A 20,853-nucleotide genomic window follows, 5' to 3' on the forward strand; every position below is an offset into this window, starting at 1 on the left:
AAAGAAACTTCATCTCAAAAATAAACAAAAACCAATAATTTAGAAAATGTTTATTTTATCTAACTATATCAGAAACCTGACAGTAGTGCTTTTGAGAAGTTTTTCCTCTTACACGGAGTAAAGGCAATCTAAATATAAACCATCACATGTGCACTGGATAACATATTAATTGCAGAAATGCCTATACTGAGAGCAACACTGTATGGCAGTGTGGTCATATGAAATGGTACAGTAACAGGAAATATAAAAAGAATGAGACTCTGGGAGGCTGAGGCAGGAAGATGGTAAATTTGAGCTAGCCTAGGCAATTTAGCAAGAACCTATCTCAAAATTTTAAAAAAGGGGGCTAAGGATTAGCTCAGTAAAAAGGCCCCATGTTCAATCCCTAGTACTATAAAAAAAAAAAAAAAGCAAAACTACAGAATAGTGAGCTCATTACTTTATGTATTTATCATAAATAGGAACTGTTGGTTAAAAATACTCATTCTTAAAATGTTCGTTTTCAAGGTGCCTCCTATTTGACAGGTATTTTGCTAGGTGCTATACGTATATATAGTGATGCAGATACACTGTTTTCTGCTAAAAAATAAAACCTTAATCTAAAAAGCACTTATTATATCCTTACAAACTTTAAATATAGCCTTTGGAACAAAGAGAAAATTTTTTCCAAAAAAAGGTCACTTTCTAATTGAGTGCTTATGTATATAAATAGTAACTCGGGCCAGGGATTTAGCTCAGTGGTTCCGCTGCCTGCCTCACAAGCACAAGGTCCCAAGTACAATCCCCAGTACCAAAAAAAAAACCAAAACAAATAGTAACTCAACAGTTCAGAGGATCATACACAGAAACACAAAATTGCTAATTAATTATTTCAATGTATAACTCACAAACTACACTTCAGTATATTTTTCCCAAAGTATACTCTTAAACACAAAATTTTTTAAAGCCACAAAACAAACATTACACCTATTTTTGCATACAACCTATAGAAAAGTTTTCATTTTAAAATTAGAACATCAAAGATAATCTAAATCGTAGCATACATGTGAAACATATCCAACAGTGCTGCAGTAAATCTGGGAAAAAACTGTGAATAATGAGGCTGTTGAAATTAATCTTCATCATCTCTTTGTAAAGCTATTATCTGAATTTCTTTGGCTATCCTTTGTGCTAATGCTCTACTATTTGCAGCAATTATTCTTCGTGACATCAAATCAAATGGTCCACCTAAGATCAAATAGAACATGGAAAATGGTTATATCCTGAACAAAAATAATTTAGAAAAAAACCAAGTACAGTACGTATTATGGTCAACCCTAATAGTATTTTAGTAAACTCAGTTCTCTTTTTAAAAATCTACTCTGTCACATAACTATAGTGCTTAAGCTTTGGCAGTACATAACTGAGTTTCTAAAGTTTCTAAGTTTCTAAGTTCTTTGGGTTTTTTAGTAAATACCAGTGTATTTGCTCAACTCATACCACTCTGAAAAATGTCATCTTTTCCCTTTCTGTCTCTTCTGCTATGCATTCCTATCACCTCTTTATTATTTGGAATCTACAGATAGGAAATCTGACTTTAACACATTTTCATACCACTCTTCCTTCCCATTTCCTAGTTGCTTTGTCCCAGGTAACTGGTAAGTTCTTTTAACTCAGTTATGCTTTAACATTTTTACCATCTGCTCAAACAAGTATTTAAACCCTTCTAGGACCAAAGCAGAAAGAGGTGGTGGAGGAAGTCCACTGTCGCCTATCACCATGGTCACCATTCGGAGAGCTCTTGACACAACCCTCAGAATCAGTGGCTGTCCTCCACGGTCTCTCAGGAACTCCTGGTACTTGGGAAGGAACTCAGACCTTTTCCCATTATCAGTCCCACGTTACTATTAACTCATATCCCTGCCCTATCTCCTAATGTTCATTCTGATTTTGTAGACAATTATACAGCTTGTTTCCCTAAAGGCTAAAGCATCGTATTTATCAATCACTTTTAATAACCTACAGAGGAAAATCTAATCGATGTGGAGAAAAAAGTGCTTTCTTGTCCCATTTTACCTGTTACATCCATTAGTACTCCACCAGCTTCAGTAACAATAATGCCAGCTCCTGCCATATCCCAGCAGTGAATTCCCATTTCATAATAGGCATCTGCTCCTCCAGCTGCCACAAGGCACATGTTAACAGCTGCTGTCCCAACACTCCGGATTCTAACATTTAAAAGTAAGATTGGAAAAAATAATCCTTTACAATAAGGTATATTCCTCCTTAACTTCAGTTTAAGTGTTGACTGCGATAATTTAAACCAATTAAGAGGATAAATGTAAAAAAAAAAAAAAGTGGTTTCTAATTTTAAAATAAAGTTTGTAAAATCTAATATGGTATACTATATAAATAACAAAACTAATCCCCACAAAACAATCATGTAATAAGGTAAACATTACAACAAATTTTCAGAAAAAGAACCACTGAAGAACATGGAAAATGCTAAAATTCTATAATAGTATTTATATATGTTCATACTTGTCTAAATCTTGGCACAATAGCCTAGACTGTTTTACACACACACACACACACACAACTGTGCGCAGTCTCTAAGAGGTAAAATCTTATGCTATTATTGGTCATTCCATACTGACAGTGCATCATACACGTGCTGGAAAGGGTAATGGCTTCCCTGTGTTCTTCATAAACCTACCTCTACCTTGGAAGATTACTTCAGTTTTGCTTCTTATAGCACCTATTCTTTGGAAATGTTCCAAGTTAAAATAAGCATGTGCAATAGTGGGTAGCCATTACAACAACAAGGGAGTCAGGAAAGAATCATTAACAAATGCTAAAATTAGTGGGTGAAAGTTTAATATTTATATAATGTCAAAGTACCTCCCCAATAGGACATATAATAATTACAATGGGTAAAGCAGCATCTTTAGAATGGTCCACAGTTTGCAGTGACCAAAGTTAATATCACTCATAATGGAACAAATAGGTACTGTGTGCCTCTTGATCTGATGTGCTGAGAAGGAAGGAGCTTCTGTGGCATTCCTATCAAAACTGCATAACCCAAACAATCAAAATAAAATGAAACAAACTCAACTGAAGAGACGCCTTATAAAACAACTGGCTTACATTCTTCAAAAACTTCAAGATCACAAAAGACAAAGAAAGATCCAACTGTTCTAGGTTAAAGGAAACTAATAAAAACAACAATTAAATGCAATACATGACTGGGCTTTAGATTAGAATATTTTTCAAAATTCAAATAAAGTGTCAATATTAGCTTAGACGTTTTTATAATTGTACGGAGGTTATGTTAAAGAATGTTTTTATTCTGGGGCAGGGATTTAGCTCAGTGGTTCCACTCTGCTGCCTTGCAAGCACAAGGTCCTGAGTTTGATCCCTGGTACCAAAAAAAAAAAAAAAAAAATGTTTTTATTCAGGAGAAAGGAGTCATAATATCTGGAAGTTACTTTCAAGTGGTGTTTACTCAAACTTTTTTTGTAACTAAACCTCTGGAAATAAGGCAGTGGAGTTATGTTCACCAAGATGTTTCACAGTTCATTTTTTAAAAAAATAATAGCACATTAGTAATTAACATGGTATTTTTTCTGCAGCTAAAAAGTAAAATCCTTCCTGCCAAAGCAATTTTTTAAAAATTAGAAAGATGTGATGTCTTTGTAGTAAGTTTTTTAGCCTGTGTTTGTTACACATCATATTTAAGAAAGAACTAGCAAGTACAATAAATTTTCAGATAACTGTTTCCCCAATAAATAAAATCTAACTTTAGTGGCTTTGTTACTATTGTTTAGAAAGACAGGTGTATTTCCTTCCTTCTCACATGGGATATAATGATAGTTCATAGCTCATGTTCTAGAAAAATCTCGACCTCTTACAAGTAATTCCTTAGTATTTTAGTCAGGGGTAGAAGAATCCTAGGCTAGAAGAACAACAGCATTAGCTGCTAGTGATGCTTCTGTGTACTTCTAGTGAACATTATAGGCCCTCAGGCAAGGGGGAGGAATGGCAGTCAGCAAGAGCACATTTCTCTATGGAAAACATTACCACAAGATCACCAAAAAATATTACTCAATTATCAAGTAATAAAGCTGCAGACTATATCTTCACTATGTGTTCTGAATCCTAGCTTAGTCCGATCCTCCTACAGACCTAGTATGGTAGAGAGTAAAAAGTATTATCTTGGCATCATAAAGATTTGAATTTGCTCTTTGGCTACTTAAAACTCATACTCGTGGAAAAGTCTTTTTCAGTTTTAGCTTCTATGTTACCAACAAGGGGATACCAATTTACCATAGGCTACTACTGTAATGATTTCAAATAATATATGTGAAGCACCGAGCTGAGTGCCTCACATATAAAAGGTCCTCAATAAAAAGTATTTTTGTTAATAATGAAAACTATTTGCCTGTGTCCAACCTTTGGCCCACCTTTTCCTTGTCCTCATTTTTTTAAAAGAGGAATTGGCTTGGGCTGCATATAAAATATATAATATAGTTAATGTATAACAAATAACAAAATTTCTTTTAACTTTTACTATGACATTTTAAAAAAGAAGGTAAGAAAAGGGCATGTTGCAGGTTGGAAAATACTGCATAATATCAGAAACATTATATACCAATTCATCTAATTCTCCAAAATTAAAAAAAGGACATTGACCTTCCTCAAATTTACTTTGTCTCATAAACATTTCTTAGGAACCTATTAGACTGTTTCTACTTATTTAAGGCATTTATCCAGATTAAGGTTCTCTTTGTTCTCATTTTGTTTTGCACATATAATTCTGAAATCACAAGGAAAAATTGAAGAATCAGCTGAAAGCAACAGATGAGAAAAAGAAATCAATAAATTAGTACTTATCCTTGGTAACATTTTCCTGGTTAAACTATTGAAAACAACCTACAGTAAAAATCATTTTACTCCAGCCAATGGCAATATAAAAGGTGAAAGTTGTAAACTTGCTGCTCTTTTATGGCTACAGTAACCATTTTATTACCCATGGTGAAAGTCCTTGCTTCAAAACAGCAAACTGCAGGAGCAGGAGTTTTTAAGTCATGGCCTTCTTGCCTCAAAGACATCATCCTAGGAGGTTCCATAGCTACATGACATTGATTCCCTCTTTTAATTTACTCTTTATGATACCGACCACAGATGTACAGCCCATAGTCAGAATTTTACCATCCTCAAACTATACTTTAAACATCTTGACTACTGAAAGAGAAGTCAAATATTGGAGAAAGAAAGGATCTGGAAGCTAGAGTTGTAGAGTATCTCCCCCCCCCCCCCGCCCCCGGTCAGGTGACCTCAGCCAGCTACTTCACCTTTTTGAACTTCGGTTAACTCATCTACAAAATAAAGCTGGATTATTAAAATTATCTTTGATCAGTCTTAAAAGTCTTACAACTCAAGTGACTGGGGATGTAGCTCAGTGGTAGAGCACTTGCCTGGCACATGTGAGGACCTGGGTTCAATCCCCAGCACCACTGGAAAAAAAAGGAGCTCTCTCTGCTTCCTGTCCACCATTCTGTAAAAGCAGCTCTCCTCCACCAGGCCTCAGTGCCATGCTGTCCCACTCTGGAGCCAGCCAACCATGGGCTGAAACCTCCACAAACTGGGAAGAGGATGGAGGCACCAAGGGAAAAGCAGGAGGGAAGAAAGGGAGGACGAGGAGGTAGAGTCCAGGACCCAGGTCCTTCCTGGGCCCCAGCATCAGTTTGTGATGAGAGGAAGAGCTGCAAGGGTAGCTCTGGGCACAGAGCAAGGCCGACCAGGACCCAGCCCAGCTCACCCAGTTGGCAGCAAGCAGTCACCAACTTCTGTGAGAGAGTGGTGTCCATCACTGGAGTCCCAGGCACACAGCTTTTGATATTGGAAAAGAGCTACCCGTCAGTGGAGGGGGCTAAATACAATTAACATTTTGAGCTCTTGTCCAGAAAAGATTGTCTATTTTATCTCAATAAACAGAGAGCAAATTAAAAGATAGATAATAGGAAGGAGGGAGACAGAAGATGGTGAACAAGAGATGAAGGGAGGGAAAAGGGAGGGAAAAAGGGGAATGAATAAAAGGAATTAAGATGTGTTATATACATGAACCAACAAAGAACGGAAATATTATGTACTGCAAACATGTACTAACAAAAATGATTTTAAAAAAGACAAAATAGAAAAAGAGAAAAAAGTCAGACACCCACACATGCAAACCAGACATTACTCATAAAAATGTTCTAGATTTTTTGCTGATAAAGTCTCCCATAAAAACCAACAATGAGGCCCAGGGATTTAGCTCAGTGGTTCCAGTGCCTGCCTCACAAGCACAAGGACCTGAGTTCGATCCCCGGTACCAAAAAACAAAAACAAAAACCAACAATGAAACAGAAGAAAACTAAAACCAACTTAATCTGATTAACTACCCCCCAAAAATATTTGTGTAAATGGAAGAAAATGTTAGATCAAAACAAAGAAACTAAGCAGAAATGGACCCAAAATACTTGAAGATTGCAGAAGTGAATATTTAAAACTATAACTCAAGAGAACTTTCCAAAAATAAAAAAGGCATGAATCTATACATTGCAATACAAAACTGATCCACAATGCACAATATTTTTTTAAAAATTATAAAAGTATTAGAATTTAAGATTAAGGAAAAAAAATTCTCAGAGCTCCCAGGTAAAAGATAAAATAACTGAAAAGCAAAGAAAATTAGACTGGCATCTTATTTCTCAAAACAACACAAAAAGCAAGGCAATGATGAAAGCATTTCCTTTTTTTTTTGGTACCAGGGATTGAACTCAGGACCCTGCGCTTGCAAGGCAGACAGCGGAACCACTGAGCTAAATCCCCAGCCAGATGAAAGCATTTTCAAGAAATTGTTTACTCCATGTTTTCTTATATTAGGGCTACCATATCCAGCTTATCTGCCCTTCATGTTTCAAGGCCATAGAAAACCAGTGAAATACATGTACCAAACTTCAAGGAATACCGTGCACACATGCTCTCTCCAAGGAATCCACTGTAGGATGGGCTTCATCCAATTAAAAGGTAACAGAAACCTTTAGAAATGGACTATGAGCATTTTATAAAGCCAAGTAAAGGACTAAAATCAAAGGTGGGATCATGGGTTCAAAGGATGTGTAAAACTGGCATGTTCTGACAAGGAGAGAACATAACTCTCAAAGTGGGCCAAAAAGAGGGTAAAAAAAAGAATGAAATTACCATTATATAGGCAGTAAGCAGGAGCCAAAGATTTCTAGAATTCTTACAGGTAGTAAATGGTTACCTCAGGACAGTATTAAAGACTATAGAAGTATAGAAAGTTTTAATGCAAAAGAAACCCACTGGATTAAAATTTAACCTTTCACAAATGGCAAAAAAATAATTTCAGCCAACGTGTGTTGATGCATGCCTACAATCCTAGCAATTGTGAGGCTGAGGCAGATAGGCCAAAAACTGGAGGCTATCCTGAGCTCACAGCAAGTTCAAAGCCACCCTAAACTGCATAGTTCAACCCTGCCTCGAAAAACCAACAAAAGAAAACCAATATAAAATACAAAAAAATAAATAAATAAAATTTTAAAAACAAAGCAGAGGGCATCAAAACGCAGCTACTTGGTAGAGAGCTTGCCCAGCATGCTGTAGGCCCTGGAGTCAGTCCCTAGCACCACAAAACAGACAAAAACAACAACAAACCAACAAAACCAAAGCAGAAATAGCTTACCATATAAGTACAGTAACTGTAAACAATATATACAACAACTTACAATATAAAATGACACAAGAGAATTAAGGCTGAATGAAATAACCCTATCAATACATCGCTAGTCTTAACTTGTGTGTTAAAACAAGTCAATATTCAAACTGACTGATAAAGCAGAACTACGCTGTATGCTGTATACAAGAGAAACACTTAGAATGCTGAGACATGACAGGAAAATGTAATGCCAGGGCTGGGATACAGCTCAATGGTACGGCACATTGTGAGGCTCTGGGTTCAATCCCCAGCATCCCTAAAACTCCCTCCTAAATGCAATACCAAACCTAAACTGAATCTTGCACTAGAAGAAGAAAAATGGCATAAGTGGTATTATTAGATCAAATGACCAAAAACTGGATATAGATGATAAGTTAGATAAAAATATACATATGAATTTAGTAACTGTATATGGACTATGGAAGAGAATATGACTATTTTAGAAAATAAACTGAAGGAGCAGAAGTGAAAAACAATGATGTATATAATTTACTCTGAAATGATACAGGGAAACACACACACACAGACTCATACAATGATAAAATTAAGGTAAAATGTTAACAGATAAGTCTGGATTAAAAAGTATACTATTATCCTAGCACTTTGGGAGGCTAAACCAGGAAGATTATTCAAGTTCAAGCCCAACCTGGGCTACTGAGTACCTGTATCTAAAAAAAAGTGTCTGAGAATGTAGGAAAGGTCCTGGTTCAATCTCCAACACACACATACACAAAAAGTATATTATTATTCTTTGTACTATTTTTATTTTGACAAATTTGTTGTTTGGATTTTTAAATTTTCAAATTAAAAATACATCACAAAATTAGTACTATGGTACTAACAGATCCTATGTCTGTTAATAAAAATTTAATTTGTAGAAAAAGATTCACTTCTTCAAAAAGATAAATTATCTGCAACTTTAGGTGGGAAAAGAAAAAAGCTTACCCATGAATGGGAATAGCAAAAAGCTTTTCCATATTAGAAAGAATGACTCTTACAGTCTCTGGTGTTCTGGAAGATCCCAACTCAGTCACCAAGAGTGACTTGGTAATATCTGGAAAAGAAATGTTTTAAGTAGACACTAGATTTTAATCGGAATTCTAGAAAAAAATCTGATACATATAATTCAGAATAGAACATTTTTATCCCTCTTTCTAATTTTATCAATTTTTTTCTAAACCTTAAAATATTATTATCCTTAGGTAATAATTTCATTATCAAAAAGTTATGTCTAAGACCATTACTCAAAATGTGCAGAATATAACCAGTTTGCCTGTGTGCATACCTTTAGTGAGAAACAAGTAAGTCTCAAAAATACTAAAAGTAGAAATTAGAAGTTAAGCTCTATAAGAAATTTATGTACAAATTTTAAATAAAAGTGAAAGTGGTATCTTTCTTATCTGACCTTCATTTTACTAAGGTGACAGATTATCCCATACTTTCCATTCCCCTTCAGAATTGTCAAGGCTGAATCTCCCACAATTCAACACCCTCTACTCTTCATCTCCTTCCACCAGGTAAGATGCACACTTACCAGCTCGTTGTTCCCAGTGTGTTTATAACTGTTGTAATACACAACATAATTAAGTGAAAAATAACTAAGGGTTGGGGCTGTAGCTCTGTGACAGGGCACCTGCCTAGCACACATGAGGCCCTGTGTTCAATTCCTAGCACCACAAAATAAACAAAAAAAGTGAAAAATAATTAGACAAAGGAAAAGAGCTGTTTCTATGAAAAGCTACCGCATTCCTTCAGTTCAAAGATATACTTTTTTTTCACGTTATTATCTCAAAATAGGATGTACTGTCCAATTTGTGGGATCTTAGAGCTCAGTAAAAATAAAAACTAAAAGTCTGCTCTCAAATTAGGTGAGGAGAAAAATTATAAAAGGCTAGAAGAATTCTGACCTCGGACTGCAAGTATTTTTAAATTCTTGCTATACTTAAAAATATCTGAAAGTATAAACTATGGAAAATGTTGGATGGTTTATGAAAGAAAGGTAACAAAACCTCAACAGCTGCCCCACATTAGATGCCAATTATCTAGCTCACAAAAAAGTGATCAGTTTTTGAATCTGAATGTTCTACATCCACAGACTCATCCAATCTCAAATTGAAAGTGTTCCTCCCCATAACTGTATCTGTACTGAACGAGTATAGTCTTTTTTCCTTGCCATTATTTCCTAAGCAATACGGTCTGACAACTACTTACATGGCATGTATATTGTATTAAGGATTACAAATAATCTAGAGGTATTTTAGAGTACTATATGGGATGTGGGCAGGTTATATCCAAATATGATATTATTTTATGTAAGGTACTTGAACATACATGGGTTTTGGTATCAGCAGGGGGTCTTGGAACCAATCCTCTCTGGATTCGGAGAGATGACTGTGTATCTATCATTTTTAATGATTCTATTCTTTTCTTAACACACTTGAATTTTAATTTATTGTCTAAGAGTTGGTCTAATATGGCACCAGATCAGAGGAATTCTATCAAAAATTTGAGATGCTATAGCTAAAATAAACCATGGATTTCATGAAGGTAAGAAGCCAGTCTTACTCATCTTCCTAGCTCCATCACCTAGTATACTGTTGAGCCAGAAATGCATTTGCTCAGTTTCATTTCTCTTCCCTACTTCCACTACCACACTCAAAACTGAAGTCAAAATACCAAAGTGGAAAGAAAATAAGCACAATTTATGAATGGGTTGATATGTGGAGAATGCCATATGTTAACAATAAGAAGCTATAAAATATGAGTCCACAATACCAATTCCACCAAAACTTGGAGGACAGACCTACCTTCTTGCTTTGAAACTTGTAATTTTTGGCCATTACAAAAGGCACCCTTTCCTTTCCTGCCAGTGTACATCTTATCTTCCAGGCAACTGTACACAACTCCAAATTCCATCTGCAGAGAAAAAACAAGTTTCCTTTACCAGACCTGAGTATTGTTCTTCATTAAATCAACATTTTTTTCTAACAAAGCACAAGAAAATATAGTATACTGACCAATAGCGTATTCAAAGGCTAAACTGTGGGATACATAAATGTTTATTTCCAGCCTAAACAGAGAGAGGGTTCATCAGACTACAATCCTTAACTTTCCTCCCACCCATGTCTAGACTTACAGCACCCTCTGTACCCTAACTTCACATGGAGACAGACTGTTAAGATTCCTACTCTCAACCCATTCCCTGAAAAACCTCTTCAACAGATTCCTCTTCTCTTAGATTTCTCTTCTGGAACCTTCTCACCAAGTTTCTCCCTCTCTTACTGGTATGGTTCGAAAGCCTTTCCCTTCCAACACATGTTGAAATTTAACTGACAATGTATTGGCATTGGGAGGTGGGGTCTTTTGGAGGTGACGGACAGGTTTATTGCCTTTAGGGTTTTCAGAATCGTGCTCTTTCAGCTTTTCTCTCCTTTGGAGAATGCAGCACATAAGAAGCCATCTTGGAAGATAATGGGCTCACTAGGCCAAACCTACTGGTGCCTTCACTTTAAATTTTCCAGTGTCCGGAACTGTGAGGAACACATTTCTTGTTCATTACAAATTACCCAGTCTCAGCTATTGTTATTGCAGCACACAGACACTGTCAAACCCTTTTCCTCTTCACTGTCAAAGAGTAATCTACATTTTCTATCTCCTAATCTGTTATGTTGAATTTGGATTCTGCTCTGATCATTCTTCTGACTCTCTAAGGCAAAGAACATCAATTAAATCTTACTGACTACATACTTCATTTAATATATATCCATGTTCCTGGTTGTCCTCTCTTTGTTGTACTTCACTCACAAGTCCATCTCAGTATCACTATTTTTGAAACTTCTTCTCTGCCTAGTGCTTAAAAGTTGCCTATCTTGGGATTTTTCCCCTTCTTCAGTTCCCTTTTTCTTTCTATATTCTTACAGGTTATTCCTTTCCAGTCTCCAAATTCAACAACCACGAATAATTCTGGCTCCCATCTATCCCATCATCACAGCTAAGAACCTATGCTTTGGACCCTAGTCTTGCAGATGATCAAGAAAGTGATCAAAATCAAAATTACTTCTTCAACTTCTCCCAACTGTTCTTACTTATTAAAATGCTTTCCTTTTGTTTATTGGGCAAATCCCTAATTTTCTAAGTGCCAACTCATATAACTTCTTCTACTATGAAGATTTTCCCAACTTACTACTGGCAGAATTGTTTATACCCTCTTATGTATTCCACAGTATTTTTTTCATGGTTCTACCACATGCTATGTTTACTTGTTCACACAACTGACTTTGCACTCATCTATGAGACTGATGGAAAGCACAGGATATAGCCCAGGTTGATTAGATGCTAATGCTCACTTAACTCCTTTTGGATGTGCTCACTGATTAATACAGTGATGTGGTGAAGTCTTCATTTGTACTAATTTTGTCCTTTCAGATATTTCTTAATTGTTCTGCTTACATGCTGGTCAAAGACATCACAAGCTCCTTGAAGACAGGAGTGTAAGACATTAGTTAAACAACCCTCACTGTTTTGCTAGCCAAACAGCCAAACAGCAAGGAAATGCAATAGGTAGATTTTACCCTACTGTGCTTTAGATGTAAGTATTCAATTATGTTTAGGTTCCTAAAGATACTCTGCATTTTCCAACCATACTTTGGTTCCTGCCACTTTGTGCTCTTTGAATGTCTTTTTTCACTGACATAATTAAAGTATTCTTGGGCTGGAGATTTAGCTCAGTGGTTGCTGCACCTGCCTCGCAAGCACAAGGTCCTGAGTTGGATCCCTGGTACCAAAAAACAAAAACAAAAACAAAAAACAATTAAAGCATTCTTAGCTCAAATCTACCTCTTTCAAGATGTATTTTAGATCACATCAATTCCTATCATAGCTGACTCTATCACATAAATAGTAGTGATTAGATACTGAGTTGTATTTCATTTCTTGTATTTTCTCCTTACAACTCCTGCTTCTCAAAAAACATTGGATTCAAAATAATGTATATGAATTTGAATATACAGACCAATCTAAACCTATTACAAACACATTTACTCTTTCTCAGAAAATGAAAGCAAGGCACTTTATGAATCATACATTTAAAACAACATACCTTTTTATTTACAACAAAGCCAATCGAAACAGCTACAAAAGGAAATCTTTAAAAAAGAGACAAAACCCACAAATTTACCAAGACAGAACTTAATTTCAACAAAATTCATCTTTTCATAAGTGCTTCCCAAAATTTTCATATACAGTCTCACCCCTCCACCCCCAACAAAGTAAAACGCAGCAGTGTTTATAGCATGTGTAAATGGAAGGGAAGGAGGAAGTAGTATATATATATACTACAAATACATTCTTATGTGCAGGATGCTTCTATAGCAATGAAACATGTCTGAAAGGATTCTCAGGAAACTGATTGACAATGGCCACTTCCATTTTATACTGCATGTTCTTTTATATCTGCTGAATGCCAAGTGTTATGAATATAGTAATTACGTAAAAAAACTGTTTAAACAAAAGTAAATTGAGCTAGCTGTGGTGGTGCACTCTAGGAGATTGAGGCAGGAAGATCACAAGTTCAAGCTTGGCCTGGGTACCTTAATGACTTAGGGAGACACTGTCTCAAAGTAAAAAGTAAAAAAGAAGTGGGGATATAGATCAGAGCAAAAGGCCTGGGTTCATCTCCAGTACTGCAAAACAACAAAACAAACAAAAAATAAATCAAATAAACTGAAAAAATGTTTTAAACTGATCATGGATTCTTAAAAAGAAAGTACTCCTTTCTGTTTATTTCCTCATGACTTGGTCCTGTGGTAAACCTAGGAACAGAAAAAACTGTTGCTTGTCTCCACTCCAACACCAAACTTGGTGCTTCACAGGGCTGGGGATTTAGCTCAGTGGTGCCACCGCCTGCCTCATGAGCACAAGGTCCCGAGTTCGATCCTGGAACCAAAAAAAAAAACCAAAAAACAAAAATACTTGGTGCTTCACAAGTTTTAAAGGAAATGGGCAGCCACCGTGATTTCTATGGCTGCTTGACAGTTTGAACAGTTTTAATTTCTGACTCAAGGACATTAGTCTGAAGAAAGTAACTAAGTTCAACATTAACTATTTAAAAGAAAAACTCTTAAACATTTAATATTTCAATTTTTAATTTAACAAAACAGTACGTGCACTGCAATACTGTCTTAACTTTTAATATTACAATATATCCTGAGCTACTTCCCACATTTAAAAGATAAAACATACTACCATATACAGATTCTAGACCTTAGCTTTATAACTTTAATGATTCCATATGCAGCATAGATATACACAGTTACATCTCAAGTTCAAATATAACATCTGTATTCAATCCCATCAAACTAGGTACAAACTTTAACTCTCACTGGCAATTTCATCAGGCTTTCTTCTAGTGATAATAAACTGAGTTATATTTTCTCTGTGCCAGGCACTACATTAAGGCACTACTTCTTATAGAAATGTGCTACTTGGGGAGTCCCAACAATAAATAATTATGAGGCACCTCTATTATAGCCATTTCATATACATTCTAAAAACTGAGGTTTCAAAGACTCACTAATTTGCCCAGGGTCACAAAGCCAATAAAGAAACACCAATATTCAAATCCAAGACTGTTGATTCTAAAACCTAAGCACTCTTTAACACTTTTATCTCCCAGATGAAATTCATTTTATATAGACAACACTCCTCTAGTGATCTCATCAGGTTCCTATTCATCTCAAAGCATCCATTTTGCTTCCTTACATTTTTCTACTGTAGCAAGAAAAAGAATGGCGCACTTTACAACACAGGACATGCTCAAAACATTACTCTTCCTTCACCTCCTCATGTGACATAAGGTCTTCAGCATAATGCGTTTTGCTCTACTATTAACATTTTATATGCATTTTCTGAGACTTAAAGAAACATAAATTATGCAATTCCCTTAAGTGTAAATGTTCCCAGGCAGAGTCCTCTAAAGGTCTATTCAGTTAGTAAACAGTAATTATATTAAAACTTCAAAAACATACCTATGTACAAAGTTAGTTGTCCCATCAATTGGGTCAATGATCCATGTGGGGTTGTCAGTTAAGACACTTTTTTCCCCAGCTGCCACAGATTCCTCACCGATGAAACTAAAAGCAAGAAAGACAAATTAATCTCTACATTGCTTTCAACCACTTCAAACCATAACATTTCCTTAGCTATAGAATCTACTATAAAACATAACCAGTAAGTACACTATTTTTCTCCTTTTTCCTTCTTGTAGAAACCGAGAAAAGTGACAAAGGTTTATTTCTCACAGAGCAAAGGCATATGAAGTTACAATACCAGGGCAACTAATGGCACGTGTGAATGTACACACATGTGCACCTGAAAAGAACATTTACCACAGATGAGAAGTCATTAAGGAAATGCAGTAAGTCCACAAGCTCTTTGGACACTCCTTTGCAAAATACAGAGCCTAACACCCCTTGTTTTGAGTGTGTGCTGGACATAGTGACTCATTTCTAACCAACAACAGGAAGTGGAAGTGACAGTGTGTAGTTGTGGAAACTAGTTCACAAAAAATGCCCCATGGTTTCCATCTTGTTCTCTTTCTCCTTCCCTGGCCCAAGAGAAGACCGCTCCCATGCTGTGAGGAGCTGCAGGAAGCTGCCAGCAGGCAACCCACAAGGAAATGAAGTTGTCAACAATCACAAAAGTGAACGGATTCCTTCAGCCCTAGTCAAGCCTTGAGATGACTGCAGCCGTGACTGACAGTCTGACTGCAACTCCTAGGAGAGAGGCTGGCCACAACCATGCAGCTGAATTACTTTCATATTTCTACCTCCAGTGAAACCATGAGAAAATAAAGGTTTGTAGTCTGGAGCTCTAGATTTTTAGGGTAATTTGCTTTGCAGTAAAATATAACTAATACAGAGAACACCAAATAAATAAATGAGAAAGCAAATCACTCACCAAAATTACTGTGTAGATATCTTCCTAAAACATGCTATGAATTTTACATAAATCTCAACAATGTTGTCTGAGTTCACTGGTTTTAATTTTCTACTTTGTTTATTTTCCATTATTCAACACTGAACTGGATGATCTTTTCTAATCTTTTTCTCTTAGCTATAGACCTTCTTATTGGGAAGAAGTATATTTAGCCACAGCTTTTTCTTCTCAATGGCTAAAAGACCAGGAATGGGCAGTGGCATGACTAGGAAAAAGTAGAATGGCAATGCTAGAACTTCAAAATGATGGCAGTATGTCTATGCTCGTGAGAGAGCCCTAATTTTAGTATTTTCTTCCCAACTCCTTAAAACTACTTCTACTCTGCCACATAAGCCCACAACACAGTGAATATAACTAAACTTTTAAATAATGCCTGTGGCAGGTGTTTGCTTGCCAGCATCCGAATATTCTTCTTATGATGGAGGAATCCAAACATTTCCTCTTCCCTGATCCCTGGCACTGTGAGCACAGGCAAACCACTGAGCTCAGCAACATGTTCCTTCCCAGGATTTGAAATAAAGATATAGGTTGGTTAGAAAGTATTTAAAACCATCAGTCAAGAGCAAGGCCACCAGAGCCATCCTAAGCAATGGCTCCTGTGTAACCTCTAGGTATGACTTCTTCCCTTGAAGGGGCCTAAGCTATCCGACAACCTCAAAACAAATTTCCTCTCAGCTTAAGTTAACTAAAGTAAAGTTCTGTATCTGGAATCAAGATTTTAGCCCAACATAGGCTTAATTTTACCATTTGAAATTGATGTAAGAGGGCCGGGGATTTAGCTCAGTGGTTGTGCCACCTGCCTCGCAAGTGCAAGGACCCAAATTCGATTCCCGGTAGCCCCCCCAAAAAAAAGAAAAAGAAAAAAAAATTGATGTAAGAAATACCTGTGGGATGGATACTTCTCCTTTATGGCAGAGATAAGCATTTTTTCAACTTTTTGGTCAGTAGCAGTTACCAAATCAGCTGGAGAACTTTTAATCATAACATTCATTTCTTTTTTTAGAGCTTCACAGATCACCTAAGATGATTTTTTTTGGTAAGCAAATAGAAACGGTATAAGTAATTTTACAGCAAACAAAAAGATAAAATATACAAACAGTTTAAAACATTCAATCTGTCTTAAATGCTAGTCTCAAAAACTTCTTACAAAATGTGTTATAAAATAAGTCTTTAACAGTTATGACCTTCTAGATACAAAAATCACGTAATCTTATACCCTATTTTGGATTCACAACTATGACCATAAAATCTTTAGTGATATAAAATTGAAATATTCACTCTAGTTAAAATGTCTGCTGAAGTGAAAACAAATGTAGATTAATCAAAATATGTGTTCACTTAACCGCACACTCTATACTCATCACATCCTAGTTGGAAACATTTTGGTTCTTACCTCTCCAGCTTGTCCTGCTAGCGTAACTGCGTAATCCATGCATTCTTGCCAAGGATCAGGCATCTTCTGAATATATTTAACATACACAAGCGCAAGGCAGTTAAAATCTCTGAGAGTCTTAATTATACAGTACTTAATTCACAAAAACATCTCAATTAGCAATAGACTTTTTATTTCAGGATTCACCCTCTCCCATTTTAGTGTTTGATCTTTTTTTCCCAGGATTTATTCATAGATGCAGTAAAAAAATCACTTAACCTAATACATCACTTGTATCAAAATAAAATGTAACACTTGTATCATAGTAAAAAATATTCTGCAAATATTTTTGTTCTCATAGTAAAAAATATTCTGCGAATATTTTGTTCTCATCCCACATCACATAAAAAACAAACAAAAATGCTGGTTTGGAGAATGTGGAAAAAAGGACAAGAAACATTTACAAGACAGTTGCCGTACATGGTTGGGTGGCAAATAAAGTGAAAATAAGAGAAAAGCCACTGGGACTACTGCAAGAGAAGCTGTGAAGGAAAGGAGCAAAAGGCTCAAGTACTGACTGAGTGCCAGGCAGCTAGATGCACCACATATGGGCCTTTTTAAAGTAAGGCTTTAAAGATGAAGACTTTAAGGCTCAAGCATGAAAAATAATTTGACCAATGTGATATGGAGAAATAACAGATTTTTGAAGTCTATTCTGACTTAAGGTCCATTGCTCTTTCTACTACAACATTCTGAGAACTTCCCTGAATTTCAGAGAGGGGAAAAAAACAACTTAGTTTTGTATTCAGACCTGTCCAGCTTTCCACTCACTTCTGATGACTCACTACTGGTCTGACCACACTCTAAATTTGTACCTAGCATGCAGAAACATTTCAACTGTTACATCCACAAATGTGACATTCTTCACAATGCAACCCTCATGTCGTCTCCTTTTCAACTGAGAATAACTGACAGTGTTTATCTTGAAGACTGTCCAGAAATCTCTATGGTGTTGTTCACATTATAGGAAAGGGGACAGAAGAGCAGGGGAAGGCAAAAGACACCGTAAATTTCTGCTGGTTGCTCTTCCTTATGCAAGCATTTAAGTAATTTTTAAAAGGAAGCCACTTTTTGAGCTACAGAAGTAGCAATTTCCACCTCTTTAAGAATGGTTTCCCAACCTTTCTCCATTCATGTTCCTATTCCACTCTTCCTCTTATCAGAACTTGAAGTTCTTGGGCTGTGTGTACCTTGTCCTCAGATATTCTGCTCGAGCCATTCACATCCCACCTGCTGATAGCACTGTATCACTCCCAGAAATTCTTCAAGGCCTATTTCAAAAGTTACCACCTCTTTTGGGATTCTCCAACCAGAGACTGTTTAATTATTCAACAGAGAGTTGCTGAGTACTTATACGCTATACACAGCACCATGGTGAGGAAAATCAGGTCCCATTCACACTTACTTTCTGGTGAGGAGGCAGATGATAAGAGAAAAAAAAAATCACAGACTACATGAAAAATCATAAATGTTAAAAGTTTACATAGGAGCAGTGCAGTGAGGATGTAGCCCGGGAGCTTTGACTGGACTCAGGTATCAGGTAAGGTTTCCCTGAGGTCATGATTGAACCAAAACATGAAGGAAAAGTGAATTCTCAACTGTAGGGCTCTTGGTACCTAAAAGACCCAAGCATGATGATTCAGAGATCAGTGGAAATAGAGAGGGCACAGCTGGGGGAGACAATAAGAATCACCCTTTACAAGGCCTTAACTGAACATAATGGAGTGGAAGGTGGAGGGAAGGGTAAAGAATGGGTGTGGGCAGACAGTTTAGGAGATTTACATTCAGAATGCAATACTCCAGAGGGCACCCAAAGGTTGACTTAAAACTGGAAAGGGGGTTTTGTAGGTAGAGATACTGTGACAGTTGAGGTATCTTTTTTGGAGGCTAAAACTAGGAGGACTTGGAAACAGGGTGCACATAGATATGAGGGTGAGGAAGGATGAATGATGCCCACATTTCTGCACTGGCAACTGAATGAATAATGGCATCTACTGAAAAAGGAAGCAAATGAAGTCGTTTCATATTTGGGTAGGAGATAGGAAGATCAAAACTTTCATTACTGGATGGGAGCACTGTGTAAAAACAAAAGGCAATGCCAATTAGGAAGCAGAATGTAGATGGGTCTTGAGTTCAGAGAAGAGCTAAGGGCCACAGATATAAATAGGTAATTCATTTGCACAGGCAAATGAGTCTGAATGACGTTGCTGGAGCTTTAACCTGGAAGAACCCATAAAACTTGTACATCACTCTTAGAACTGTGTCTTCCTACATTTTAGCCATCTGTGGTCATGCTGTATGTTCTCAACCAGTTTTGAACACATTTCTTGAGGAAGGGTGCTAATAATAGAAATTATGTGATGCCCTAAGATGAATCACAAGGGCCAGAGAGAGGTCAAGGAAGTTCATTAGTAGCAGTTTCGAAGTGAGGGTGTGAAATCAACAAAAAGACTGTTTATATTGAAACCTAAAAATTCTTTCAGCTTTAGGTCCCAGGTACTTTTGTCCACATGTTACCTAGCCTTGCTGCTGGCAGTTTTGGAAAACTTGTCCCCGGGTCCTGGTTCTTTTTATGTTTAGCATCTGTAAATGCTTAGTAAATCCTCTGATTTCAGAGATTGTTTTGGTCTCAAGAACTCTGGTATAATAAGGACCATATCTTAAGATACTGCATTTTTCCAAAGCTATAAATCCTGAAGCTATAAATCCTTTAACGTTTCCAAATGTTTCTGTCCTGGCCAGCCTTCCCATGGTGGGAGCCAAGCCACTCTCTCTGTCATCTCCCCCCGACTGGGGACAGCACGGGACCTGGGCCCTGTCCCATCACCTACACCGTGACTTTCTGAACCCGAGCATCTGCCAGGTCTCTCTGAGCTTCCTCCGGTCGGTACAATGCAAACTAGGCAATTACTAAATAAACTGCCTCAGGGATTAAGTAAAATCGCGTCGGTGAAACCGCTGCTGGAACGCCCAGGCTGTCTCCCGCGTCACGAGCGCGGCCCCGGGCACTCGAGGCACAGAGGGCGGGGCCTCTGCCCAGCCCGCATACCCTGCGCCCCCCGCACCCGCCCGGCGGAGAGACGCCGCCCCGCACCCCCGCGCCCGCCGATCCCGCCGGAGGGCGGTGAGGGAGGGACGGAATAAAGCCGGTCTCACCTCGGGTTGGAGGACGTTCCGCTCGCTCAGCCCAGTGTCACCCGAGGATCAATGCTTCCGGACGGAGAGGAAGTCCCGCCTCCAGGAAGCCTTCCGGAGGGGCGTGCCTGCCCGAGGCCCCGCCCAGTCCTGGGGCCCCGGGGCTACCTCCAAGGTAGGCTGCGTCTGGGTCTTTTCTAGATTTGGCCGGCCAGACCACGCTTCTCATTTTTAAATCTCTGGTTCTTCTAATTTCCTTTCTCATGCTTGTCCTTTCTTCTCTAAGGATGCCTCTTATTTTAATTTGCTCACATCTATCTTCCATTTGTGTACTTTTTCCATTTCCCTTTCTTTCATTTATTCCGTACTACTTGACAAAACATAAATTGAACTGATGACTCCAGTTATGTGGCGCTGGTTTGCTAAACCCTTACGAGGTAAACCTATAGTAAAATGACAACCAGACAACTGCTCCTATTCTCCATAATTCAGTTAGTTCTCTTGTACTGACTTAGGTGCTTCAGGCAATTGT

At 37.3% G+C, this 20,853-nt stretch overlaps 1 protein-coding gene across 1 annotated transcript; it reads right to left on the bottom strand.

Moving 5' to 3' along the window:
* Positions 1-35: 35 nt before the first annotated feature.
* On the bottom strand, positions 36-20,524 carry Impa1 (inositol monophosphatase 1). Its single transcript, XM_004841996.4, has 9 exons — positions 20,343-20,524; positions 17,148-17,213; positions 16,639-16,772; positions 14,785-14,889; positions 12,858-12,903; positions 10,567-10,675; positions 8,705-8,813; positions 2,056-2,207; positions 36-1,227 (listed from the first exon to the last, which is right to left on the bottom strand). Exons 2-9 carry the CDS (start codon positions 17,208-17,210, stop codon positions 1,112-1,114), a joined length of 834 nt encoding a protein of 277 aa, XP_004842053.1. The 5' UTR covers positions 17,211-17,213; positions 20,343-20,524; the 3' UTR covers positions 36-1,111.
* Positions 20,525-20,853: the final 329 nt, after the last annotated feature.

The sequence above is a fragment of the Heterocephalus glaber genome, unplaced genomic scaffold (assembly GCF_053883595.1).
Source record: "Heterocephalus glaber isolate CG9 unplaced genomic scaffold, H.glaber_assembly_v1.0 deba00001553, whole genome shotgun sequence".
Taxonomy (NCBI): Eukaryota; Metazoa; Chordata; class Mammalia; order Rodentia; family Bathyergidae; genus Heterocephalus; species Heterocephalus glaber.

Bases quoted from the DNA above. Each gene is read 5' to 3' on its own strand.
- Impa1 (XM_004841996.4), bottom strand. From the start codon at position 17,210: ATGCCTGATCCTTGGCAAGAATGCATGGATTACGCAGTTACGCTAGCA. The intron at 10,676-12,857 runs GTATGTTGTTTT...TTTTCTCTGCAG, and splicing joins GCTTTGTTGTAAATAAAAAG to ATGGAATTTGGAGTTGTGTA. The intron at 8,814-10,566 runs GTAGGTCTGTCC...TTTCTTTTCCAG, and splicing joins ACAAGTTTCAAAGCAAGAAG to ATATTACCAAGTCACTCTTG.